The following is a 27289-nucleotide window of genomic DNA, read 5'->3' on the forward strand; positions in this document are numbered from 1 at the left end:
TGCTTGCCTGCACCCTCCTCCCGCCCTGCAGACAAGTTCTCCGAGGCCGGAGCCCGTGAGTTGCTTTCCAGCAAAGCAAACAGGGTCGAGGGTCAATCAGCCTGGCGCAAAAGTTCTCCCCTGGCCCTCACACCGGCATCATGGGGCAAAAGGTTATTTCTGGTTGGGTGCCTTCCAGATGTTTCGTGCTTGGGCAGCAACTTCGTTGAAAACCACCCCATTTCAAAGATCTTTAAATGAGACGTCGCAGGCAGCTCTGGTGGCAGCCCCAAGCAGATCTAGCCACATTGGTGAGGGCATTGCCCAGCCATGCCCACCGTAGACGATGTTCTGGAGCAGATTGGGGAGTTCGGCTGGTTCCAGAAGCAAGCCTTCCTGCTGCTATGTCTGATCTCGATCGCCTTAGCCCCCATCTACGTGGGTATCGTCTTCCTGGGCTTCACCCCTGACCACCGCTGCCAGAGTCCAGGGGTGGCCCAGTTGAGCCAGCGATGTGGCTGGAGCCTGGCAGAGGAGCTGAACTACACGGTGCCAGGCCTGGGGGCTGCGGACGAGACCTTCCTCCACCAGTGCATGCAGTATGACGTGGACTGGAACCAGACCAGCCTTGACTGCGTGGACCCTCTGTCCAGCCTGGCTGCCAACCGGAGCCACCTGCCTCTGAGCCCCTGCCAACACGGCTGGGTGTATGACATGCCCGGCTCCTCCATTGTCACAGAGGTACTAACGGGCTCCTCATTTTGGGTAATGTGGTGCCTCCAGAACAGATAGGACATTGGAACCAAATCCTGCTTGGCTCTGTTCTCATCAAGCAGGAGGGAGGGGTCCACCTTCCTGTGCACTGGGCAGGTGGCGGGCTCTGCCCAGGCCCCCTGTGTCCTTTCCACCACTGGGTATCAGAGAAGAAGCCAAGGCTCAGAGCCACACAAGCAGGTGCTCTGAAGATTTGAACACTGTCCTGTGGGAACAGTGTTGTTGTTTGTGTGTGTTGTGTGCATGTATGTATTGGTATGCATGCCATGGCATGTTGTGTGCGTATTAGAAGACAACTTGCAGGAATCAGTTCTCTTCTTCTACCATGTGGATCCTGGGGCTCGAACTCCAGACAGCAAGGTTGGTGCTAAGCACCTTTACCCTATAAGCTGTCTTGCTGGCCCAGCCTGGACTTTTTTCCCTTACCCTGCTGTCTGCTCTCAGAACCTACAGTCTTCACTTTGGGTCCTGTTTTCCTGGACCTGGTATTGTGGAACCTTGCCCTTCTCCCCAGGCGATCGAAAGTGACCCAAACAATGGCGGTCGGGGTAGTATGGAAATCACCTTGACTTGGGGTCAGATTACTTATCTGACTCAAGCCGTACCTCTTATTAGCTGAGCATCACTGGGTAAGTTGCTCAGCTTCTCTGAGCCTTCATTTCCTTGTGGGTAAACAGGGATTGCAGTAACTTGACTTACTGTGTGAGAAGGTTCAGCTGAGAACTGGGAAGGTACTGACCAAACATAAAGTTACACAGTTTATGGTCTAGGAGGTAGTGCAAAAGTTTCCAAGGAGGCTTGACTAGATTATTTATAGCCCAAATTGGCTATTTGAGCACTTGACTTTGAGAGTCTTTTAGTGAAAAATGCCATTAGGTTTTTTTTTTTTTTTTTTTTTTTTTTTCGGCCTCCGTGAACTCTTCTGATGCTATGAGCACTTTTGTCCAGTGGCGAGGTCCTAAGCCCAGACTGGAGGGTGTTTTAATGATAGCTTCACTGTGGCCAGGCACAGTTTACCTTGAATGAGAGGCCTAGGCCCCTCCCCTCCCCTCCTCCTCCCTAGCCCCCACCCTCCAATATGCACACAGCTCTTCTTGGGGCTCCTTTCTTCTTTTTCCCCTTTCCGTAGCGGTTTTAACATCAGTTCAGTAAGGGCTGCTCCCGGAGGGAAGCCCAGTGTTCCCTCCCCCTGAGCTGTGCAGCACTCTGCTGGGTCACCTTGCCTTATGTGCTGGAACTTGGACATCTGGCCATCAGGCATCTGGAGTGGCAGATGGCTCACTTTGCAGGGACATGCCACATGGAAATCTAGGAGCTGACTAACATGTTCCTGAGAAAAACTCTGCTTGACCAGGGTCAATGTCATTGCCCGCCTATCTGCTCACCACTCATTTGTTCAGTAAGCACAGCTACTGTGAGGGGACCACCTAGCCTTGAGGTCCACCCTGGGAGTCTGCAGTCGGCACAGAGAGGAGGGGGAGGCATATTGAGAATGAAGCCAGTATCCACTTAATAGCGTCATTTGTACAGCTTCTGTGAGCAGGTGAGAGGGGCCGGTGGCCATGTGATGATGTGGAGTTGATCTTCAGCCTTATCCTAGAAGGGGTGCATTTAAATGGAGCCTTGGGTGTATTCTGACCAGCCAGGAGTGGGAGCAGATGTGTGTGTGTGTGTGTGTGTGTGTGTGTGTGTGTGTGTGTGTGTGTGTGTGTGTGTATCAGAGGTTTTCAGCTGACCAGTCAGTCTTCAATGGCTCCGCTTAGCTGGGCAATATCAGCTCTTACTAGGGCTCCTTCCCTTTCTCTTCCTAGAGAGAGAGAGAGAGAGAGAGAGGGAGAGGCAGCCTGTGCAGATGTAGAGGAGTCACCTGGAAGGATGTAATGGCCTCTCACCTTGAGGGTTAGAATATGGAGTCCTTATAGCTGCCAGATGAAGTATACCCTGCCCAGTTAAACACAACTGGGCAAGGGAAGAAGGGTTTTGCTGTGTTGTTCAAGCTGGACTCAAATTTCTGAGCTCACATGACTGTCACCTCGGCCCTTGAGTGGCTATTACTACAGGCATGAGTCACTGTGCCTGGCTGGATAAAGCCCTCAGCCCCCAAGTAGTTGTTTTTGAAGCAGTGTCTCAGTAGCCCAACCTGCCCTTTAACTCACCATGTAGCTTTGCAGCCAGGGATCACTCTTGGTGATCTTCTTCCCTCAGCCTCCCTCGTGCAGGCATTTTAGGCTTGCAGGACCGTACCCTGTTTTACTCAATGATGAGGGCTTTGTGCATGCCGAGCAAACAGGGTATCAACTGCACCGCATCCCCAGCCCGTAGACAAATTTTCTAAAGGACAAGGAGGTTGTAGATATTACATGATATTTTCTTCTGATAACTGGGGTTATAAACATAAACATTTCATAGATAATATGTCTACTAAAAAAAGAGTGAGCTAGTTGTGATTCACACCTGTGTCCCAGAGCTTGAGCAGGTGAGGCAAGAGGATCACCACAAGTTTGAAGCTGGCTTGTTCTCTACTGTGAGTTCCAGGCCAGCCTGGGCTACAGAGTAAGACCCTGTCTCAAACAAGCAAATAATTATAGTTTATTCAAAGTTAACTGAGCATGCTCCATTTTTTAACTTGCTAAACACACACACACACACACACACACACCCTTACTAAATGAAAGAGTTTGATCTTATTTAGATGGATCTGGTGAGTGACTCAGAATCAGATGGGTGTTGGGGTTGAAGGCTTCAGAAGAGGTAGGAGATGTACAGGGGGCCAAGAAAAGAGGTCTGGGAGGGCTGGGGGATGTAGCCGAGTTGGTAGTATTTGCTTAGCATGCCTGAGGCCCTGGGTTCAGTTCCTGGGACGGACTGCATAAACTGTGGTGCAGGAGTGCCTTACAATCACTGCGCTCAGGAGGTAGAGGCAGGAGGATTAGGAGTTCAAGATCATTCTTGACTACATAGGAAGTTGGAGACTAGTCTGGGCTACATGAGACCCTATCTTTAAAAAAAAAGTGATTTGAAAAATGTCAGCCCACATGGATGCTGTGGGAGAATGGCAGATATAGAGGCTGCATGAGTGGAATCCAGTTTGTCTGAGGGTTCTGGCTTGGGGGCAGTGGGGGAAGAGAGCCATGGAGCACCAGGCTGGAACCCAGTGGAAGGAGCAGCCTGGGAAGGTAGAGAAAGAATTGATGGTCTACACACTGAAGGAAGTTTCAGAAGCCACAAAGTAGAGCTTGGTGAAGATTCTGAGTTGTGTTTGGGGGAAGCAGTAAGAGGGCTGGATTTTAGAAGAAAGTGCACTGTGCTGGGTTGAGTTTGAAAGCTGGTGGCATTTACTTGGAGACATTCGAAGGTAATAAGAAGCCCAGATGTGAGGGCTGGAGGAGATGGCTCATTCCGTAAAGTGCCTACTGTGCAAGCAAGAGGACCGGAGTTCAGATCCCCAGCATTCCTATAAAAAGCTGGGTGTGGTAGCACACGTCTATAATCCCAGTGGAAAAAGAATCCTCCAAACCTGGTGGGCCGGCTAACCTGGTGTAGACAGCAGCAAAGTGACACAGAGGACTGAAGACAAGATGGCTCAGTGGGTAGGTAAAGGCCCTTGCCACCAAGCCTGATTGACAAGCTGAGTTCAGTCCCTGGAACCCACATGGTAGATGAAGAGGACTGACTCCTGCAAAGGGTCCTTTGACTTCCACACATGTACACACACCCCCCCCACTAAATAGAAAAAAAGAAGAGAGAGAGAGAGAGAGAGAGAGAGAGAGAGAGAGAGAGAGAGAGAGAATCTCAAACAAAGTAGAAGGCAAGGACTGATACCCGAGGTTGTCCTCTGACCTCTACATGTGCACCGTGACATGAACACACCTGCACTCACACTGCATGTGCACACATCATACACACACACACATACACACACACACACACACACACACACACACACACACGGATTTTAAAAAATTAGGTGGCGTGTGCTAGAGGCAGATACCCACTGTTGACTTCTGGCCTCCATGTGCATGTACCCAAAAATGTGCCCACATGTGCACTCACACAAACACATATGCATGCATACAACACATATGTGTGAACATGTGGAAGAAGCAGGGATGGGGTAGGGTAGGAGGCAGTGGAGGTTGGTGCCTGGCCAGGTGCTGTCTCCCACTTATTTCTCCTTCTGGCTGATTTCAAATCAATTGCCTCATTCTTTATCCTGAACCACAGACTGGGACCTAACTGTAGTTACTCATTTCTGTTGAACTAATTTTTAACACAGCATGGCCTTGGACATTATAACTGGCTTTTGGGACGAAGATGAACTTTTGTTTAACACCCACCCAAAGGCTAAGGGATTAGAGCCACAAGGCCCCTGGAGAAGGAGTGGGGATAGTTGGTGACTCTTGCCTCCCCTGTCTTCTCCATGAGTCCCATCTTTACCACAGTCCCCACACCAGGCTACAGAGCCACTGGCCCACCAGCTCTGGGCATTGAACAAGAGGGAACAGCCTTGGGCAGAGGTGAGCTAAGGTGGCCACACCAGTGCTTCCCAAGCTTACCTGTGTTTCCATCTCATCTGGAACGCACTGAGGGGAAACTCATAGAGGATGGGTATTTTCACAAGGACTCAGGGGCCTCAGATGAGCAAGTTGGTGAATATTGTTTTATATATTGGGAAGATTATAGCCCTAGCGCTCCTTCAGCAGGAGAGGAAATAGGCCCAGGAATCCCCTCCCCCTCCATCCCTGCCTTTATGTAGGCCCAACTTCTCTACACGTTTGCAGTGGAGGAAACATACAGCGTTGCAAGTCTTGCAGAGGGCTCTAGACACTGGGGACAGAGTTGGTTCTTAGGACGAAGTGGCATTGAATGGTAAGGCTGATACCAGAAAGGCCTCTGGCTCTGGCAGCTGTCTGGCTCCACACATAGTCCCAGGGCAGGGAAGCCATCCCCACCTTTGAGAAAAGGGTCAGAGCACCCTACAGCAACACTCTGTCCTACAGCAACACTCTGTCCTACAGCAACACTCTGTCCTACAGCAACACTTACTTGCAAAAATCAGAATAAAAATAACCACAGACAAGAGGGTAATGAATTGAGGTCCAGGGGCCTCCTCTACACTGCAAATTTAGTGAGACATAGACTGTTGTCCTGGGAGATGGGGTAGAGGCAACAAAGGACAGTTGGGCAGATGGAGATACAGAGCCTTGGATATCCAGTTAACACCCAGGACCAATCTGTCCCAGTGAGTTCTGTTAGAACACAGGGCAGGCAGGAAACCTGGAAAACCAGGGCCTCAGAGGGACATACCAAGTGTATGGGCACAAGTTGGCAGGTTCCCACTCCCTCCTGAAGTCTGGTGGCAACGCATGGGCTCACATAGAAGAATAAGGTGCTCCTATTAAGGAGCCATCAGGCAGTCAGACTGCAGTCAGCTGAGTGCATTGTCTCAGGGTTCCGAGTGTTTGCCCCCATGAGAAGACAAAGGGTATAGCTTATAGGCCAAATTTAGAGTCATGGGGTAAGCGAAGAGAAAGTCAGAATTTAAATGAACGTGGTTTATCATTTACCAAACCCAACTACTATGATTTCTCACCTCTAATGCTCACAGAAGCCCTGGAGTGATTCAGTGAGAATTTTTTTAGGCTGGGAAACTGAGGCCCCAAGTTGCTACGTGATTTGTTACTGTCACATTCCATAGCGTGTAGGCAGGTGGAGCCATGACTCTGCAGAGAGACAGTAGGGTGGAAGGGCTGGGCCAGCACTGGGAAGGGGCAAAGGGTCTGGCTCAGCTCCTATGTCTGGCCTCCTGGAGCCTGCCCTGTCTGCCTTATCCAGTTCTAAAGAGAAAATGACATGCCAGACACAGGCCTTGTGCCCTGCCTGGGCATATGCCGTCACCCTGTGCTTTGGGCCTTTCTTCCTCCAGGTCTCTAAACACGAGTGTACACCTGGGGCTGTCCCTTTCCCCGGTCTCCTCCTTGACTCCTCCTTCTGACTCTTGGCATATGAGCAACCTCTCAGACCCTACCCCTGGACGTTAGCTGCTAGCTGTCCCCCAAATCTCCCCACTGTCTTGCCTTTGTCTCTGGGCCCCTATCTGCTGTTGCCCACCATAGCTTCCTAGTCATGGTAAGATGTCATGATGAGGAACAGAATTTGGTAAAATACATGATATCTACATGTAACCAGCTCTGAAAAACATGTTATAGTTCTGTTTTTCCCCTTAAAGACAGGGTCTTATATAGTCTAGGCTGGCTTCGAACTTAATACATAGCTGAGGATGACCTTGAACTCCTGATCCTCCTGCTTCTGTGCTGTCTGAGTGCTGGAATCATAGGCCTGTGCTACTGTGTCTGGCATCTTTGCTGTTTTCTTTTTCATTTGTTTTTTGAGACAGAGTCTTTCTATAGTGCCCAGGCTGTCCTTAAATGTGCAGCAATCCCCTTGTGAGGGGATCACAGGCCTGGCCACCACCATGCCTGGCTTTCCATTTCTTTTGTTACATGTGTTTGCTTTTTAGGTTGTGTGAGTGAGTGAGTGAGTGTGTGTGTGTGTGTGTGTGTGTGTGTGTGTGTGTGTGTGAGAGAGAGTGAGAATGTGTGTGTGTGTGCAGGGGCTCCTCCATGAAGGCCAGAGGTTGACATCGAGTGTTTTCCTGTCTACCTCTATTACTCTCCATCTGTCTGGGGTGGGGTTTCTGAACTTGGAGCTACACTCGTGACTCAGCAAGCCCCTGGGATCTGTTCAGCTCAACCCACAGCACTATGGTTACAGGCATGTACTGTTGTGCCCAGTTTTTTACTTGGGCACTGGGGATTTGAACTCAGGTCCCCTTGCTTACACAGTAAGCACTTTATCCATGGAGCCATCTCCCTAGCCCTCAGTTGTATTCCTTTACTGACAGCTTACCTGGCAGCCATGTCTCCTCTGGGGATGTTCATCTGTTCTTGCTCTTTTTAGAAAGACATTTTGTCCAGTGGTAGCATTTTGTCCAATGACCAAAGCAACCCACAGCAGTTGTTTTAATGAACATGACGAGGGGGATGCAAGGGGTCACGAAGAAGCCAGACAGGGTAGTGCTAGGAATATGCTGATATTTACTGACTCACTGGAACCTTGAATTGTGTCTTAATGAAAAAACTATGAACCAATCTGGGGAGATCAACTTTATCTTCAAGTTTGCTTTGTTTGGAGGGAGGATGGAGTTAGGTGCTGGTTTTCCCACCATTGTGAGTTTTGGGCCTTCTCTCCATGTGGATACAGTTTGACCTGGTGTGTGGTGAGGCTTGGAAGGTGGACCTCTTTCAGTCCTGCGTGAACCTAGGCTTCTTCCTCGGCTCCCTGGGCGTGGGCTACATCGCGGACAGGTATGTGAAAGGCAGCCTAGTCCAGCCTACCCGTTGAGGCTTCCCAGAGAATGGGTTCCCTGGGTGGCAAGGGTGGGGAGTGTGGCTGGCTGGGATCCATCACCGAGGGCAGTGGAGGCAAGAGGTAGTGTGACTGGGGCTTTAGGCTTCTAGGGCTGCTGATGGAGAAGGTGGACAGTCATGGAAGAGGCATGTGGATTGGACAGTGGGAAGGGGCTGACGGAAAGGGTGCCCAAGCAAGCAGGTGGTCACCAGGTCATTTTGACATGAGAGAGTTAGAAGCAGACAGATCTCAGCTGTTTGTGGGTTTGGGCTCCTGCTGAAGGCAGGTATCCCTGCTCAGAGGTACAGAGTTTGTAGATGTATTAGAGTGGCCTTCAAGACACAGGAGGAACGTCAGGTAGGCAGGTGGGTATGTGCATATCTGACACCAGATCCTTCATGCCCTCCACCCCTTTGCCCCTGCAGATTTGGACGAAAGCTGTGCCTCCTAGTGACCACCCTGATCACAGCCCTGTCAGGCGTGCTGACAGCCGTGGCCCCCGACTACACATCCATGCTGCTCTTCCGCTTGCTGCAGGGCACGGTCAGCAAGGGCAGCTGGGTGTCCGGCTATACCCTGAGTAACTATACATGGATGGGGAGGGGGGTGTGGTCAATGAGGGTGAGGTCACAGGGAAGAGCAAAATGAGTCAACTGTGCACATGGGACTTTGGGGGCAGGGAATGTCCACAGGGCCTGGGAAATGGAGGCAGCTAGTTGATTGTGTGACTGGGACTGGCGTGGCATGGGTGTGGCCTCCTTTTCTCTCTGTAGCCATATCGGTGAGGGTCGGTAAAGTGGGGGGCAGTAGAGAATATGTTAACATTGTGGGTAGGAACAAAACACCCAGCAGCTCTCTAAAATCAAGGTGTCAGACTCAACTTGAATGAAAACCTAGATAGACATGAGCTGGCTAGACAGGAGGGCAGAGCAGCCTTGAGAAAGAATGATTGCACTGGCGATGCTGACGAAGGGCAGGGTAGTCTACGACACCCTTCTTGCTGATGATGAGTCAGTGTTCCAGGACTGTGCATTGTATCATCTTGGGCAAGTTACATAATCTCTGTGCAGCCTCAGTAGCCTGGACATGAGGGTAACAGTGTTGCCTTCGTCCTGTGGTTGCTGTGAGAAGCAGTCAAGGTAGTGGGTATCTGATAGGCCCAGAGCAGTGCCCAGCACGTGGTCATCCCTATGAGCCCTGCTGCTGTTCGCAGGCACTGTGGGAGGAGCTGGGAGACAAGGTAGATGAGACGCGATTCTGTTCTCCTTGGTGAAGGCTAGAGAAGGGCCTACGGACAGGTGCTGTAATGGATTGAACTGGATGCAGTACGAGCCTCAGAAGACTTTGGCCCCTTGATGCATCTGTTAGCCTCAGGACGCTCCCTCCTGTGCCCCTCTTGTTCACTCCAGACCCTCAGTCTCCTTTCTTGACTATTTCTTAATATGGCAGAACAGCATGACATTGTCCTCCTATGCCCCCAAAACGGTTCCTCCCTCTGTCATACACATTGGTCTCCTACCAGCTGCTCAGGCCACATACATTCGGCCTGTGGCTGGTGAGAAGCAGGTTTCAGGAGCACACCTCTTTCCAGGCCCCTTCCCTGGAAACTTCCTCTGACCACTGTTTCTCTTTCAGTCACAGAGTTTGTCGGCTCTGGCTACAGAAGGACTGCTGCGATCTTGTACCAGATGGCCTTCACGGTGGGACTAGTGGGGCTCTCCGGGGTGGCCTACGCCATTAGGGACTGGCGCTGGCTCCAGCTGGCGGTGTCTCTGCCCATCTTCCTGTTCTTGCTGTATTACTGGTGAGATAGTGGCTCTGCACGGCCTTCCTGCTCCATGCCACGTCTGCTCACAGGGCTGGGCTCAGGGAGACAGAGGGTGGGTGCTGATCTCTGCTACCACATGGGTCACCTTCTGAGAACCACAAACCTAAAGGCATATAGAGCTGCCCAGGGGCTTGGTGCTTACACACCAGCATGCCATTCTTGTAGTTTTGCTAGGGGTTCTCGTGATGTGGGTTGCCATCCTCAGAAAGAGCATCTCACCCAGGCAGACAGGAATGAAGGAGCTACAAGTGGCACACAAGGGCTGGCTTCCAGCTCAGGGCCAAAGAACGCACACCTTCCAGAAGCACAAGGCGAAGGGGACACCTGCCTCAGCCTTGGATCTGGGTGTGTTGCCCTGAGGCCTTGGGAAGCCTTGGAGATAATCTACGTAGAGTGTCTAGCACAGAGATTCTATTACTACTGTGGCCACTCACTATGTCCTGCAGTCCCCAGAGACCCCTAGGGACCCTGCCTTACGTTAGATATTCTGACTTTGGTGCCTACTTCATCCTCCCCCTCTGTCCTCATGCTCTTTCCCGCCTCCCTTCCCACTTCATTTTTCACATCATTAAGGCTCTTCCCTGCCTCTCAACCAGCTATGCAGTAGGCACTTGGTCTTGGTTGAAAGAATTTATGAATGAATGAATGAATGGGCTTCTCAGAGTAGCCTTCTTGGAGAAAGTGCCCACTGAGTTTTCCTAAAACAGAAGTCTCCAAATGGGTGTCAAGCGTTAGCCATGTGCACTTTGCACGATCTGAAGCCAGGCTTCACTATGGAGAGGGGAGAAAGACCCAGAGAAAGACGTATTTCACTCATTACCAGTTTTGCTGGGGATAAATCTCACTGTGGGGGAGACTGGACTAGGCCCAGCTTCTATACAGAAGCTGAAGACTGTTGAATGGGTTTGGGAGGAGCCTGTCCCCTCCCTGCCAGAGTGAAACAAGGGGCTTTCTGCAGGAAAAGACCCTGGGCTAAGTGTGTCTGTTTGACCAGGGTGAGACCAGACCTGAGTTTTCAGAATGATAGCACTAGAGTCCCAATTTCTGAACCGCTACTTCTTGACTCCATTTGAAATAGAAAGCATGATCTGGCCTTGCTCATTGATGCATGCATGTAATCTGAGCACTCAGGAGGCTGAGAAAGGAGGATTGTCATGGGTTCGGGACCAGCCTGGGCTGTGTAACAAGACCCTGTCTCTATGTGATCTTAGCCAAAAGACTGAAAAGGATAAGACTCTGTTTCAGAAAGAAAGAAAAAGAAAGAAACGGAAATGAAGGTAGAAATAGCATGTTGTTTGACCATCTGTACAGGAAAATGAACACTATTTGTTAAGAAATACTGTGGTAGTTGTTCAGTACACCTAGTATTTACAGGAATGTCCTGATGTGTGCAGGGCAGGCTGTGTGAGGCACCTACTCAGTGTGTATTTTGTGTATTTCTTTAGCACAGAGTTCCCAGCCACTGGGAGAGATGGGACTCTACAGAAACAAGGCTCCAAGGGAAGCCATGTTTCCTTTCCACTCTGGGAATCTTAGCAGGTGTCCCTCAGAGCTTGTGCTTGGGTCACACAGCATGGGCTGCAGCCACCCAGCACACTGTGACCCTGGCCTTCCTCCACTAGTGGCTTGAGGACTCACTGCTCCACCTGAAGAGGGTGGGCTGCCCCGAGCCACATCACTGCACCACTCCCGACGGGGGTTAAAGTGAGGTGAGTTTTGGGAAAACTACCCTGTGTGATGAGTTGTGCCTACAGGTGTGTACCAGAGTCCCCTCGGTGGCTGTTGTCCCAGAAGAGAGCCACTCAAGCCGTGAGGACAATGGAACACATTGCCCAGAAGAACGGGAAGTTACCCCCTGCTGATCTGAAGGTAATGGAGCTCAGAAGGGTTTCTCCCTTCATGGATTAGGGGCCAGGTGTGTGATTCAGAAAATGCCCCTGGGGCTTCCTGTTAGTCCACTTGGGGCCCCTGGTGGAGGGGGGGACTGTCCAGGGCACACAGCCCAGGTATGATGATCCATCTCTCTCCCAGATGCTCTCTGTGGAGGAAGATGGCTCCGAAAAGCTGAACCCTTCATTTGCAGACCTGTTCCGCACACCCAACCTGAGGAAGCACACTCTTATCTTGATGTACCTGTGGTGAGCACCCTTCCTTAGCACCCCTAGGGGCTGATCCACGTGCTGTCTAAACACTGTAGGATCATTTCGGTGGAGAAAGGATAAAGAGGAGTTTACCACAATTGTTGATTCAAAGTCTTCAAAAGACCTTATTTCTTCCTTGACCATCGGGAAAAGGCTTGTCTTAGTAAGAAGGACTTTTTTTTACCCCTGAGGTAAGAGGTCAGCAACGAGAAAGGTAAAGGATGGAGGGTTTTCGAGGCCACCTCAGTCTAGCAAGTGTCTCATCTTCTGGGGGCAGCTGGGTCCTGACTTGGTGTGAGAAGATGGAAGAGGCTGCCACGGTAGTTCTTGGTGCCTTCAAGTAAGAAGTGTATTTTCTCATATCTAAAAACCTTATGGCCCAGTGCGAGTGCCTGTGTACCTGTGACCCGTGGTAAGGCCACTCTGGCACATGGATATAGCCACTCTGTGCCCTTCCAGTGCCCTGTGCCCCTCCACTTGCTTTCATAGGGAGGAAGCTCCAGCTCTTCCCTCAGGACACCAGTCGCCCCTCAACACGGCTGTCTCCTCAAAGCAAAGTGAGTTTTCAACTATTTCAGCAGCCAGGGCTGAGCAGCCCGGCCCTGGCCTTACCTCTTGACCATGAGCTGCTCTACTACCCAGCTGCCTTGTTTGCTGTTCATGTAAGATTTTAGTAGAACCAAGAGATATCTAGTAGGGCAGTACCTGGCACATAGCAGGCCCTCTGTAAATAATTGCCCAAAGTTGAATGAATAATCACTGCTGTGTAGAGTTTCTCCAGATTCTTTAGGCACCAGGCTAACCTCCCCACTGGCCTCCCTACAATCCAGTCCCTTCTCTGGGGTCCTAGGCTTGGCCACATGGGCGTTACAGCCACCTGAGTAGTTGCTGCTGGTGTCTGCTGACGCTCAGTGCCTGGTTCAGCAGCACCTGCACCCGCTGCAGATAGGAACAAGGCCTTGCTCTCCAGTTCTGCCCGGATCTCTCCTCTGCCCCCGTGCACACCGCTCCTCTCAAGAAGGTGCCTGACAGCTCCATTCTCTTATCCTCATCGCCCAGCCCCTCATCAAATCCTAACCACTCTGCCTTGAAAACGCATCCGGCTCTGCTGTTGCTCACTGAATGTACTCTGTTAGGGTTGGTCTTTCTCACTGGAGCCACCACAGTAGCCTGTGTCCACTTGCCTCCCCCGGGCTGTGCTTCTCAAGACAGGCTGTGCTTTGGCTCCTGTGCCCTCCACTGGCTGCTGGATCCAGTGATGATGAAGCAGTGCTCTTTCCTGGGCCTGCACAGCCTCCTGTGATGTGGACCTGAGAAAATTCCCACCCAACCCCTCTACCTGCTTGGTTTTTTTTTTTTCTTTGTGTGTGTGTGTGTGTGTGTGTGTGTGTGTGTGTGTGAGAGAGAGAGAGAGAGAGAGAGAGAGAGAGAGAGAGAGAGAGAGAGAGCATGTGCCCGTGGAGGCCCAAGGTCAACACTGGATGTCCTCCTCTATCACTCTCCACCTTATCTTTTGAGACAGAGTCTCTACTGAACCTGGAGCTCACTGATTTGCCTAGACTTGCTGGCTAGCAAGCCCTAGGGATCCTCCTGTTTCTGCCTCCCCAGCTCTGAGGTTACAGACATGTGCTACCACACTGGCTTTTTTATATGGGTGCTAGGGATCTGAATTTATGTCCTTGTGCTTGTGCAGCGAGCATGTTACTGACTGAGCCATCTCCCTAGCCCGCGTCTCCCTAGCCCGCGTCTCCCTAGCCCGCGTCTGTCTCTTTTCATTTCTGCAACCCAAGTGACCTGCCACCACATCATGGCTGTGTGGTCTTAAGAGAATACCTACACCTGTCTGTGGACACAGGGGCCTCATTAGCAGTGGGGGCAATAATACATCTAGCCATAGGCAACTGGGTGAATGGAATGATCTGTGTGGAGGGCCTGGAATGATGTCCAACACAGATACAGGAAGTGCTCAGCATCACAAGTTGCTGTTTTCCCCCTTTGAATATGTATAAGCAATTCCTGAGTTCTGCCACAAGAGGACAGCACTTGTTCACTGGCTGGTTGACAGACGTGCCAGAGTTAAATGTAGTTTTCTCTTAAGTGAATCGCTTATCAGTCTTATGTGACTTGTTTTCAATGAACTGGTTAACCAACATGGTGGGATTTGGGCCTATCTAAACTTGCTGGATTGCGGGCAAGCACCATCCTTCTTGCTGTCTTGACCTTTGTCCTATCAGCAACAGTTTGGGACTAGACACAGAAGCACTAGAGGCTTCTCTGATGGAGGCTTTCTACAAAGCAAGGAGACATATTCATTAACCCATCAGCTATGATCTCAGGGAGGGCTGAAGAGGCATTTTGCTTGCTGGGATAAGACAGTAGCTTCTTATGGACCCAAATCTCACCACACAATATAAACATGGATGCAACTGTGAGGACCCTCTAAGTTTAGACTTAGTTGAGCTAGTGATTTAAGTGTCCTTGGTCTGTATAGCTACCATGCTGTCCTACCATGGGTGGAGGAGCCCATGTAGTGGGTGAAGAAAGGAGAGGAGTGACACCTATTAGAGACAGTGCTGGTGGGAGGGTGGACCACCACTGTGGAGCCAGGGCCTTGGCTAGCTGTACTGTGGAGCTTGGACCTTGGAAGGACGATGCTGATGCTGATGGTAACACAAGCTCCCTTTACTATGTGTTCTGAGCTATAACACCGACCTTTGTCTGTCAACTCAGTGAATATTCAAACAAACCAACACAACACCTGCCACTATCACCTTGCTTAGAGATGAGGGAACTGAGGTACTGAGAGTTCAGTTAGTTTTACAGTGATCACACAGATTACAAAGCAGCCTGACCCTCAGATCCTATGGTCACCTGTGGTCAACCTTGTGGGCCTCTGCTGTGTGAGCAGGTCATCCTGTGTGGAGCTGGCGAAGTGCCAGGTGCCCAAGCTTGCAGCAAGCAAGGGGCATCTGGTTGCTACCTCTTCCCCATCTCCCTGTTTCAGAAGTTCTGGGGAGAAGTTTTAACAAATAGAGAGTCCGAGCTTAGTGGTTAAAAGCACTGGCTGTTCTTGCAGAAGACCTGGGTTTGAATCCCAGCACCCACATGGTGGCTAACAACCATCCGTAACTCCAGTTCCAGGGGATCTGACACCCTCTTCTGTCCTCAGAGGGCACTGCACGACATGGGTGCACTTTCATGCACTCATAACCCTTATACACATAAAATAAAATTTTAAAAAAGTAGAAGTCTTGGGGATGTGTGTGAGACACACTGTCACATCTGTGGGTTACATAAATTCCCATCAAGGACCCTTGTAAGACACTCTTTGTCCACTCCAGGATATCACGTACCAAGTAGCATGCCCTTCTGTCAGGCAGGCTGGGGTCCTCAGAGCTGGCCTTTGACCTGGGGTCTTTTCTCCTGCAGGTTCAGCTGTGCTGTGCTCTACCAAGGCCTCATCATGCATGTAGGGGCCACGGGCGGGAACCTCTACCTTGACTTCCTTTACTCGGCTCTGGTGGAATTCCCTGCAGCCTTCATCATCCTCGGCACCATTGACCGTGTGGGCCGCATCTACCCGATGGCTTTGTCGAATCTTGTGGCTGGGGCAGCCTGCCTCATCATGATCTTTATCCCACATGGTAAGATGTCTGCTTTCATGGTTTCTCAGCCATGGAATTATGGGGCTAGTGTCGTAACCCCCTGATAAGCTTCTAGAACAAGAACAAAGAGGTAGCGTTACCTTGGCTAGACTTGAAACGTTTTTAGATTGAGGTATTGCAAACATGATGAGCAAATTCTAAGTGAATGACTCAATTCGTTAAATATACCAACACTTGGGTAGCAGGAACCAGAGAGCCTGGCAGTGTCCCCCCTCCCTGCCCCCAGTCCTTCAGGATCAATATCACCGTCCTGCAACCACCTCCTCTATCTCTGTTGCCACAGATCGGCTCAGACACGTAAGTGGAGCTGCCCTGTCTACCACACCTGTGAGGCTTGGTCAAGTGGTCACATGACTGCCCCCCCTTCTTTTTCCTGGGATTTGAACCTAGGGCCTTGCACAGGCTAGGCAACTGCTCTATTACGAAGCTACATTCCCAGCCTTGGACTTTACCTTTTATTATTGTTGTCGCCCTCTTATGAACATCATACCGCTTGGCCCCCGAAACTGATTGTCTCTTGCAGTGTTTTTCATTAGAGGTAAAGTGCTCTATTACGAAGCTACATTCCTAGCCTTGGACTTTACCTTTTATTATTGTCGCCCTCTTATGAACATCATACTGCTTGGCCCCCGAAACTGATTGTCTCTTGCAGTGTTTTTCATTAGAGGTAAAGCTGTGTTTGAGACACTACGCACGTGTCTCCCTGGTAGACACGTGTTCTTCATTCCCTTGGGGACACATTTATGAGCACACTGGCTGGCTGGGCACACAGGGAAGCCTAGGCTTAGCTTTAGTAGACACCTGGTGGCTTTCCAAAGATGGTTGGGCCACTTTCTGTTTCCCCCAGAGACACTGGAGCACTCTGGTTGTCTCGCCTCCCCCCCAGTGCCCGGTCCTGCGAGTCTCCAATGGTAGCTGTTTGCTGGGTATGGGCACTAGTCCACACAATCCAAGATAAACCCACCACACAGAGAGTTCAGGCAGAGTTACTTTATGCAGTTTCAATTTGAATACATAAACCGCCTTTCATGTTCATTGCTTTTGGAAATGGTAGCTTCCTATGGAGGCAGTGCTGCTATTTTCCCGTTTTTACTGCTGGGCCCTGCACTAAGGCCTTGCTGAGTCACTTTGGCAAGCTCTTGTGCAGGGTGTGATGGAAAGGGTCTCAAGAAATCTGCCTCCTCAAGAGCCATGCTAGACAGGACACACGAAAGGGTATATGGGGTTATATGTGCGGAGGAAGCTCGGTGGTGGTAGGGACCAGGTAGAGTACCCCCAAAGCAGACTTTCCACACCCCATATCCCTGTTTCTTGACTCCTGAGTAAGATTTTTAAACTACACAGCATTGATGCCAGGAAAAGGGTGCAGAGGACCGAGGCCACATGGTCCCTGACTGGCAGAGCCAGGGACTTTGGTCCTTTGCTGCTTCCAGGACCCTCCCGGCCTCAGCACCTCCACTGGCCCTGACTTGGTTCTCCACATTCTGCGACAGTCTCCCATGTCCTTGTCCACCGGCCTCCTCCTTGGTCCTCACATTATGTGGCAGTCCCTATCTCCTAATGCCTTCCATAAGTATTTTAAGGCCTTCTGGGGAGACTCTGGGTCCTAGAGTCTCTGCATCTAGCAGTTTGGAGAATGCCCCTGCCATGGTGGGTTGACATTCCAGAGGGGAGGAGGGTGAGGAGGAATGCACATTGAGATCAGGAGGCCTTGGCAAACCTGAATGGGATGGAGAGGGCTGTGTGGGAATCTAGGAAAGGGATGCGTAGACAGGCCAGCAAGTGCTAGGACCCCAGGGGGCAGAGCTGGGTCCTGCCTGGAGAGAGGAGTTTGCATCTAAGCCCCTAGCATCCAGCAGTCATGGGAACAGTTAGCCAGAGGCTCTGAGTTAGCTGGAGACAGTGGCCTTGGACCAAGTATGGTTAAGAGCCGTTGGTGGCTTTGGGCAGGAGTGACTCAGCAAGACCTCAGTGTTCATGGAACCTTTGGCTCCTGCCATCCTGAGGTACAGAGTGAACTTATCTGTCCTCTGAGGGCAGGGATGTTGACCCGTCCCAGTGGCTCTAACTGGATGCTTAGTGTGAACAGAGAGCAGAGACGAGATTGCACCCACAGGTAAACAGCTTCCACTTTTGGGGGAAGTTACCAATCAAGTGTTCCCTACTCATCAGTGTCTGGGGACAGGGTCAAGAAGACACATCTGGGAGGAAGGCTGTCTCAGAGTCACATGCATTTGAGCACTAGTAGCAAGGCAGGCCACATAAAGGTAGGTGGTTAGTGACAATCCATGCTCCCAGTAAAGCTTATACTTGCTGTCCTCCCGCCACGAGGACAGGACTTCTGGGCCCTAGTAATACCCTCAGCAGCCTGCTGGGGCTCACAGGGAGTCTAAGGAGGAAGATGCTTTGGTTGGAAATAAGGATTAGATTGAGGCTTAGTTCAAGGGCTGCTGCTGATAGAAGCTGTGTTTATCCCATACCTGTTGTACCTCAAGTACTTTTGAATGCAATAACCAGAATGCCAGGTGTGCAGTCCTATGATCAGACCGGGCATTTGTATCATCACCACGTCTCCCAACACCCTGAAAGCTGTGCGTGATCATTGCACCTGAGAGCTTAGCAAACCAAGGCACAGCTGGTGGAGGCAGAGCTGAGATGTAAACTACTCAGTCTTTCCTCTGCATGATGGAGCCTTCCAGAATATGTTGTTAGCAAGTCCTAAATCTCTCAGGACTCAGTTTACTTATACCAAAATGAAAGGGGTGGAGAGGACCATTTCATAGACTCTTCCAGCTCATGGTCCCAGCACAGCCCATGGTGGTGTGCTGGTTAGTTTTTGACACAACTAGACACAAGCTAGAGTCGCCTGGTGTCCTAGTTACTTTGTATTACTATTACTGTGATAAAATACTGACCAATACCAACTTGGAGAGGAAAGGGTTTGTTTGGTTTACAGCTCAGAGTCTATCATCAGGGGACTGTGAACTTCAAGATGTAATACACTCTTTCCTTACCATGTTGTTTTTGATCAGTGTTTATCACAGCGACAGAGAAAGAACTAGAAGAGATGGCTTTTCGCTCCCTTGGGAGCATACCCCTGGCTCACTCAGGGAGCATCCCCCTCATCACTGTGGTCTCTGCATCATCTTCATGTTTCTTTCCAGAACTGCACTGGTTGAACATCACCCTTGCTTGTCTTGGCCGAATGGGAGCCACCATTGTGTTACAGATGATCTGCCTGGTAAATGCTGAGCTGTATCCTACGTTCATCAGGTGAGGAAACAGAGGGAGAAGAGCATTGGAATAATAGCTGGGCTTGGGGGAAGACCAGCATTTCTAAAACATCACCTGTGTGTGTGTGTGTGTATGTGTGTGTATGTGTGTATGTGTGTGTGTATATGTGTGTGTGTGTATGTGTGTGTGTGTATATGTGTGTGTGTGTATGTGTGTGTGTGTATATGTGTGTGTGTGTATGTGTGTGTGTGTATATGTGTGTGTGTGTATGTGTGTGTGTGTATATGTGTGTGTGTGTATGTGTGTGTGTGTATATGTGTGTGTGTGTATGTGTGTGTGTGTATATGTGTGTGTGTGTATGTGTGTGTGTGTATATGTGTGTGTGTGTATGTGTGTGTGTGTATATGTGTGTGTGTGTATGTGTGTGTGTGTATATGTGTGTGTGTGTATGTGTGTGTGTGTATATGTGTGTGTGTGTATGTGTGTGTGTGTATATGTGTGTGTGTGTATGTGTGTGTGTGTATATGTGTGTGTGTGTATGTGTGTGTGTGTGTGTGTGTGTGTGTATCGTCTCACTGTATCAGTTACTTTGTTCACTTCGGGGACAAAATACCTGGCAAAGCAGCTAGGAAGGAAGGGTCTAGTCTGGTTCACAGTTCAAGGGGACAGTCTGTCATGGTGGGGAAGGTCTGGTGCCAAGTGGAAAGCCAGCTTGTCACATTGCATCAGAGTTAAGAAGTAGAAAGCGAACAGGAAGTGGGGCCAGACTACACCATCAAGGCCCACCCTAGTGACCCACTTTCTCCTCTTTAGAGATATGACCAGTGAAGCCACTTCCTGTTATTGGGTCGCTTTTTGTTGTTGTCAGGTTGTAGTTTCTTACAGATTCTGGATGTTAACTCCTGATCAGATTTCCGATCTTGCACATGCTCTCTTCCGTGCTGTAGGCGGCCTTCTTGCGCTGTGGACGGTATCCTGCCATGAATAGAAGCCTTAATTTTGATTCCGTCCACCATCTCCCTTTTGCTGCTCGTGCTTTGGTGCCGAAGAGATTTGTTTGTCTTTATATGTGTTTTGCTTGCATGTGTGTAAATGCACCTGTGTTGTACAATGTCCACAGAGGCCAGAAGAGGGTGTCAGATCCCCTGGAACTGGATTTAAGGACAGTTGTCAGCCACCTAGATCCTCTGTAAGAGCAGCCATCTTAACCGCTGAGCCATCTCTGAAGTCCCAGGAGCTTACTTTTAAGTAAAGAACATTTTAATGGGGGAAGGAACTACTTTATTTGAAACTTAAAACAATTCCTGTTATCTTAACCTGACCTTTGTTAGAATTTGGTTTATTACCTTAAATTCTTTCTTTTTTTTTTTTGTATAAACCATTTCTTTTCCCTTTGTTATTGTGAAAATTTCTAAGAACTATTCTAATTCTCTAGTCTCATCTAATGCCTACAGCCAGAAAGACACAGAAATAACTCTGGCCCACTTTTTTTCTTTCTTCTGCCAATTTTTTATTAAAAGGCCATGTCTTAGACTCTTGTTTAAAAAAGTTGCTTGGGTTGAGGACAAGATGAAGGCAAATTAAAGAGAAAATCTTTTATGCTGGCACTTCTAAATACAGAGTCTAAAATATCTGGGACCAACAATCCTATTGTCATGGCCACCAGATCCAAAGGACTGATTCAAAGTGTGAACTGTCACAGGTACTGTGTGAGTCAGCTTTGTGTTACTGTAACAAAATGCCTGACATAATCAACTGAAAAAGAAAAGGTTTATTTTAACTCCTGCTGTCAGAGGTCCATGCTCATTTGGCCCTATTGCTGTGGGACGGAGATAGCACACTAAATACATCATCATTGGGTTGTTTGGCATAGGAGCCTCCTCACCTCAGGGTGGTCAGGAAGTAAATGCATACATGCATGCACGTGCACGCGTGGCGGGAGGGGGGGAGGAGAGGGAGGAGAGGAAGGACTGGTTTCCCCATCTCCCCTTTCAAGGCATACTCCCAATGACCTAACTTCTTGCCACTGGACCCCATCTCTTAAGGCTCCACCATTTCCCCATAGCAGCATGGGCCAGTGACTAGTTCCTTAACAAACAGGCTTATCTAAATACTTATCGAAAGCATGGTAGGTACCAAGTTCCTGGTCCTCTATGGAGCAAGGCCAAACAGTGCTATCATGCCCAGCCAGTTACTCATTTTTAAGTATACATATTTAAGATAGTGAGCTTCCCTTAGCTACTTTGATGTGTTGACTATTCTTTACTGCAAAATATGTCATCTTTGCATTCAATTTATATTTAAAATGCAAATAGTTTAGAATTATTTCCACAATAAAGATTGTATTTTTGTAGCCGGGCGTGGTGGCACACACCTTCAATCCCAGCACTCGGGAGGCAGAGGCAGGCAGATCTCTGTGAGTTCAAGGCCAGCCTGGTCTACACAGTGAGTTCCAGGACAGCTGGGGCTACAGGGAGAGACCCTGTCTCAAAAAGACCAAGAAAAAAAAAGATTGTATTTTTGTATTGTAGGCATAATTTAAATCAGGGAACATGTGTACTTCTTATTTCCATCAGGCCTCTAGCAGTTCTCAAAGGATCACAAGCTCAGGCTAAGGCTAAGGGCTAAGCATCTGGAAGTGCAAGTCCATCAGTAGGCTGTCTATTCCAGCTGTCTGAGCAGTGGTCAGCATATACCTGTTTTCCCTCCTCCTGCTGCTGTCTTCTCTCCATACCAGGGCTGTTGGCCCACACAGCTCCTTGTGGGCCGTGCGGCTTGCTTATCGAGTACTGAGCACTATACATCCCTGACTCATCACTCATGCTTGCTCTAGGATGAGGTTAACAGCTGGAAAATAAGATCCTTGAATGCAACCTGTTGCCTCTCTGTATCTTTCCAGGAACCTGGGGATGATGGTGTGTTCTTCCCTGTGTGACCTGGGTGGGATCTTTACCCCTTTCATGGTCTTCAGGCTGATGGATGTTTGGCAAAACTTGCCCCTCATTTTGTTTGGTAAGGCTTCATGAGCGTTCATGATTCCTTCTTTCCAGCCTGGCGGAGGGATTCGTGTGAGGGCTCAACAGCTACTTGCTGAGCTTCGGTTGTCTCCTGGCTCATTCTGTATGCTCATCGGAAAATAGTAACAAGATTCAATTCATAAGAAGTGGTTGGAGGGTTATATTGTGTGGCTCCAGAATGCATCGATGCATCCTGCATTCCATAGGCTGATAATTTTTTGATAGTCTCCTGCTTCCTTATACATTCAACTTCTAAGTATTATGCATTGAACATGCCATTATTGGAGGTGTGATATTTGAATGATCACCTCTTCCTGAGTGTAGTGGTGCACACATGGAAATCAAGTCTGCGTCCTCTTTATTGTTAAAAAGCTGAACTAGTGAAAGAGGATGAGGCTGCTGCTTTTGCACTCACACCTATGGCATGAGGCCTGCAAGACCTGTTCACCCACTCAGTAAAGGCAAAGTGGCTGATTGTGCGCAGACAACTGTCATGCACAGGTGAATGAAAGGGAAAGGCAGGGGAGAGACGGGGAGATGGAGAAAGGATGGGCGAGAGAGTTCAGAGGGGGGAAGGGAGGACAGCAAGAAAGTGACAGGGAAGGAAGAAAGGAAGGAGGGAGGGAGGACCAGAGGGAGGGAGAGGAGAGGGTGAGAGATGGATGGAGGGAGGAGAGAGAGTAATGAGGGGTATTGCCCACATGTATGTTAGCTTTGCTTTATGTCTCCATCTGTCATCTATCTAGACATCTGTATGTATGTATCTATCTAAATAACTATGTATCTATATATCATCTATGTACTTATCTATCTGTCATCTATGTATCTATGTATCATTTATGTATCTATCACTTATGTATCTAACATCTATGTATCTATGATGTATCTATCATCCATCTATGCATGTCATCTATGTATCTATCACCTATCTATGTATCTATTATTTATGTATCATTTAGGTGTGTATCAATGTATCTATCATCCATCTATGTGTCAGTGTGTCTGTTTATTATCTATCTACTATCTACCTAACAATCATCTATTTATCATAAGTAATTAAAATTGAGATTTACACGAGTCTCGAGGTACCCAGTCCCACAAATCCTCACACTTAAGCACAGCTGCTTTGGAATTTTATGTGTCACTAGAGGTAAAGCAGGGGTGATACTGTATTTCCTTACTCTAGCATTTCTCTAAATTTGCTACCGCCCTTTTTTTCCTAACATTCCCGATAGCACTGATAAGCAGTGCCTCTCCTCCCGCTTTCTCTCTGGCTCATGGTGATCATTTCTGGAAATGGTATCCGCTATCCTCTAATGCTCCTCCTCGGATTCTGTTTCATTTGAAGGGGTTTTGGGCCTGACTGCTGGGGCAATGACGCTGCTTCTTCCAGAGACCAAAGGTGTGGCTTTGCCTGAGACCGTTGAAGATGCAGAGAACCTCCAGAGGTGAAGCCTGTGGTGCTGCGGGTGGGAGGGCGTGGTCCCAGCCCCTGTTGAGGGACGGGCGCGGTCTGACCCTGTCATCACTGGCTCTCACTCACTCTACCTTGAAGGTTTTGGAGAGTTTTACAGACACCTGTGGACTTGGCATTACTTCTACAAAACTCAGCCACTAATCGTGTGCCCAGAAGCAGAGAGCAGGACATGCTTCTTTAGTGGACAGCTGTCCTACACTGCGTTCACAGACTGTTGGCATCTGTCAGCCACGTAGACTGTTAGAGTACCAAGATCCCTGGCTCACCCTGACTTGGGAACATTTTAAATCTGTCTTCTGTACTTAGCAATGGCTAGTTCAGATTCCTTGTGACTTTCTTTACAAAGAATGACTTCAAACCTCCATTCTTTTTAAAACATTTATTTTTATGTGTGTGAGTGTTTTGCCTGTGTGTATATAAGGGCAGCATTAGCATGCAATGCCTGTGGAGACCAGAAGAGGGCATCAGATCCCCTGGAACTGGAGTTATGGACGCTTGTTAACTGCCATGTTGGTGCTAGGGACCAAACTGGAGTCCTCTACAACAGCAGCCAGTGCTTTTAACCACTGAACCATCTATCTAGCCACTTTCGAATCTTCATTCTTTACAACAGAGTGCTCCAGAGTGGGGCTTCTGATTCTATTGTTGTCAGGTTTTTTTTTTTTTGTTGTTGTTGTTGTTGTTAAATCAGTTTTTTAAAAACAAAAGGAAGGAAAGAAAAAGTGCCTTGTGGGGTGATCTTTCCGGCTCCTTTCAAGACTCAGTTCTGGGACTGGGAGCAAGGGTTTGCATGCCCCCAGCACAAGCCCCCAGCACAGTAGCAAGACAATGGCTATGGGAGTCATAGGAACCTGGTATAAACCCAGATGTGGCCATGTGGCTCAGGGACTGTCAGTGAACCCTTCAACACCTTGGTTTCCTCCCCTGCGAGGCAGTTACAATGATAATTCTGAGGGCTGCAGCAGAAACCCAGAGAACCCGAGTGACTGGCAAGAATCCACTCCTAGGCATCTCACAGGTGCCCAACCAGCCTTAAAGTTCCCTTCTTCCTGCAGACTGTGATCTCCTCAGTAATCCTCGAAACTTACTATGTGGAAGAATCACAAAGGGAGCTCACAAATGTGTGGATTCCTTGCTTTTGATGAAGAGAGTGAGCCCAGGAATTGGTGTGAATGGGTTCTATCTGTTGTGACCCCTGGGTAGAGGCTCTCTGAACCTCGCTGTGAGACATGAGGGGCTCACGGCACTGACTAGGGACACTTTATTTTAAGCACGTGTAGACTTGCAGTGTTTCTCATTCGTGATGACCCTTTTTTCTTTTTTTGGTCTTTTTGAGACAGGGTCTCCCTGTAGCCCCAGCTGGCCTGGAACTCACTACATAGACCATGCTGGCCTTGAACTCACAGAGATCTGCCTGCTTCTGCCTCCCTGAGTGCTGGGATTAAAGGCATGTGCCACCACGCCCCGCATGTTGACCTTCTTAATAGTTCTGTGATCTGATTTCAGCGTGCTTCTTTATAATTTGTTAATAGGCACTCGGTCATCCTTAGATCTTTAATACTTTATCTCGGTAGCCCTTCCTTCCCTGCAGGGGAGGCTGAGCATTCCTGCTCTGAACCCCACCCCCGTGCAGCCTCCATTACCCACAGTGCTCTTCACGGTATATAAAATTGATTGTCTCATGGTCTACCTTCTCCACTCCTGTAAAGTAAGGACCCCCTGCCGCTATATTTCTAATAGGTGGAAAAAAATCAAAATGAAATATTTTGTGTCAACTGAAAAATGAAATGAAATTTAAGTTTCAGAATCTCTAAATATAATTTTCCTGGCGCCCAGAGAGACCATCCTGGGCCACCCTTGCACCATCTAGACTGCTTTCTGCTATGGGTAAGAAGTGATCTCTGAAGGAGTAAACAATCACTCGCCAGAGAGAATTCAATAACCCTCCCTTCCCTGCTTTCTGGGGAAGGAGCAGGGAGTGGGGTGTGGAGGTGACACCCACCAGTCTTTATGGAGCGCTTGCCATGCGCTGCGGTGAGTGTCTGTGCATCCTGCCTTATCCTCTCAGAACACGGGGGGCAGCTGCTCTTGCCACCTTTCCCACTGTACAGATGACAGCAAGAGTGACACGATCCAGGTCTCTGCATCTAGACTGGACCTGAGCTAGAAGCAACTAGCAAGGCATCAGGACTGCACTTGGGGTTTGGCAACTCTTCTGGGCAGGACTGAAGTCAGTGCTTCAGACCCTAGCCCAGTGTCTGTTGCCACTGCTGAATCCTGCCCCCACCCCCAGCAGGAAACAGCACAAACGGGTATCTCTGGGCTCTGGTACAATTGTATTTAGGGATACTGCAACTTGAATTTCAATTCATCTTTCAACTGTCACAAAAATCTTTTCATTTTGATTTTTCCACCTAGTATAATGTGTAAAAAAATCCTTACCTTACAGGCCACACAGAAACAGTTCACAGCCAGCTGTGCCCACTGTTACGCTTCCCTGATGCTGGCTCTCTCACTCTCTCTTCATGTTTTGAGACCTTCTGCACACAACTTTCCAAGTTTCTTTTTTCTTAAGCACAATACCTTTTATTTACTCTTTCACAATTTCATACAAGTCACACAATGTACCTTGATCATATTTTTCCCCAATGCCCCCATCCCACTTCCCCTAGGTTCCCCAACGCATTCCCTTCCCTTCCCCTCATGATGGCCTCTATTTTCTTTTTTTTTTTTTTAACTCAAGAGTCTAAGAGTGCTGCCTGTTGGAATGTTGACTGGTCTCACTGGCTAGATCTTGTGCAGGCAATCATAGTTGCAGTGAGTTCATGGGTACAATGGTCATGTCATGTCCCACAGACAGCATTTCACAGCATTCCTCCCCAATCCTCTGGTTCTTTCTTTCTTTGTGCCCGTCTTAGTTACTTTTCTGTTGCTGTGATAGAAACACCATGACCAAGGGAACTTATAAAACGAAGAGTTTATTTAGCTTACTGTTCCAAAGGGGCAAGAGTCCATCATGGCCGGGAGGCATGGTGGTAGAGGTGGCTGGAGGAGGAGCAGAAGCTGATCATTCACATCTTCAAGCAGGCACAGGAAGCAGAGAGTGACTGGAAATACAGCAAGGCTTAAGAAATCTCTAAGCCCGCCCCCAGTGACATGCTTCCTCCAACAAGGCCACACCTCCTAAGACCGCCCAAAATAGCACCACCAACTGGAGACCAAATGTTCAAATACTTGGAGCATAGGGGGGGCATTCTCATTCAAGCCACCATAGCCCCTTGATTTCTACAGTGTTCCCTGAGTCTCATCTTTACATATATCTTAATCAAGGTGTCCATTGTTTAGCCAGGCATGGTGGCTCACACCTATAATCCCAATACATTGAGAGGCTGAGGCAACCTGATCTACACAGTGAGTCTGCAGCCAGCCTGGTCTACATAGTGAATGACAGGCTGGCAAAGGTTGTATTGCGAGACTGTGGCTTGAGAAATAAACAAAGAAGCAAGGTATTGATTATTTATTCATTAACTTTAATTTTTGTTTCTGCTTCTATAGGAAATCAAAGACCAAAGAGAACACGATTTACCTTCAGGTCCAAACGGGCAAATCTGTGGGCATCTGAGAAGGACACTGAACCAGAAGCTGTGTGGCGGAGACAAAGTGGGACTCGCTGGAAAGTCTCAGAAGCCCTCACCTTCCTGTACCCTTCTACATGTTTGCCTGCCCCCAAACTGATATCAGTCTAAAGCGTTTTCTGAAACGTC

The 27289-nt window shown here is 48.9% G+C and overlaps 1 protein-coding gene across 2 annotated transcripts; it reads left to right on the forward strand.

The window, feature by feature from the left end:
* The first annotated feature begins 142 nt into the window (after positions 1–142).
* Slc22a1 (solute carrier family 22 member 1) lies at positions 143–27289 on the forward strand. Of its 2 annotated transcripts, XM_008833874.2 has the most exons (11): positions 143–720; positions 8017–8120; positions 8589–8743; positions 9799–9967; positions 11746–11860; positions 12023–12129; positions 15562–15776; positions 18962–19070; positions 21931–22043; positions 23397–23496; positions 27081–27289. In XM_008833874.2, the coding sequence occupies exons 1-11, from the start codon at positions 310–312 to the stop codon at positions 27145–27147; spliced, it is 1665 nt and encodes a 554-aa protein (XP_008832096.1). In that variant the 5' UTR covers positions 143–309; the 3' UTR covers positions 27148–27289. The 2 variants fall into 2 exon arrangements, with proteins under 2 accessions (XP_008832096.1, XP_029419809.1); XM_029563949.1 differs by lacking the exons at positions 21931–22043; positions 23397–23496 and having other exon boundaries at positions 219–720.

The sequence above is a fragment of the Nannospalax galili genome, unplaced genomic scaffold, assembly GCF_000622305.1.
Source record: "Nannospalax galili isolate Female #2095 unplaced genomic scaffold, S.galili_v1.0 scaffold497, whole genome shotgun sequence".
NCBI lineage: Eukaryota > Metazoa > Chordata > Mammalia > Rodentia > Spalacidae > Nannospalax > Nannospalax galili.

Coding starts and splice junctions, on each gene's coding strand:
- Slc22a1 (XM_008833874.2), top strand. CDS start 310: ATGCCCACCGTAGACGATGTTCTGGAGCAGATTGGGGAGTTCGGCTGG. Junction 8,744..9,798: donor GGTGTCCGGCTATACCCTGA/GTAACTATACAT, acceptor TTTCTCTTTCAG/TCACAGAGTTTGTCGGCTCT. Junction 19,071..21,930: donor CTGTATCCTACGTTCATCAG/GTGAGGAAACAG, acceptor GTATCTTTCCAG/GAACCTGGGGATGATGGTGT.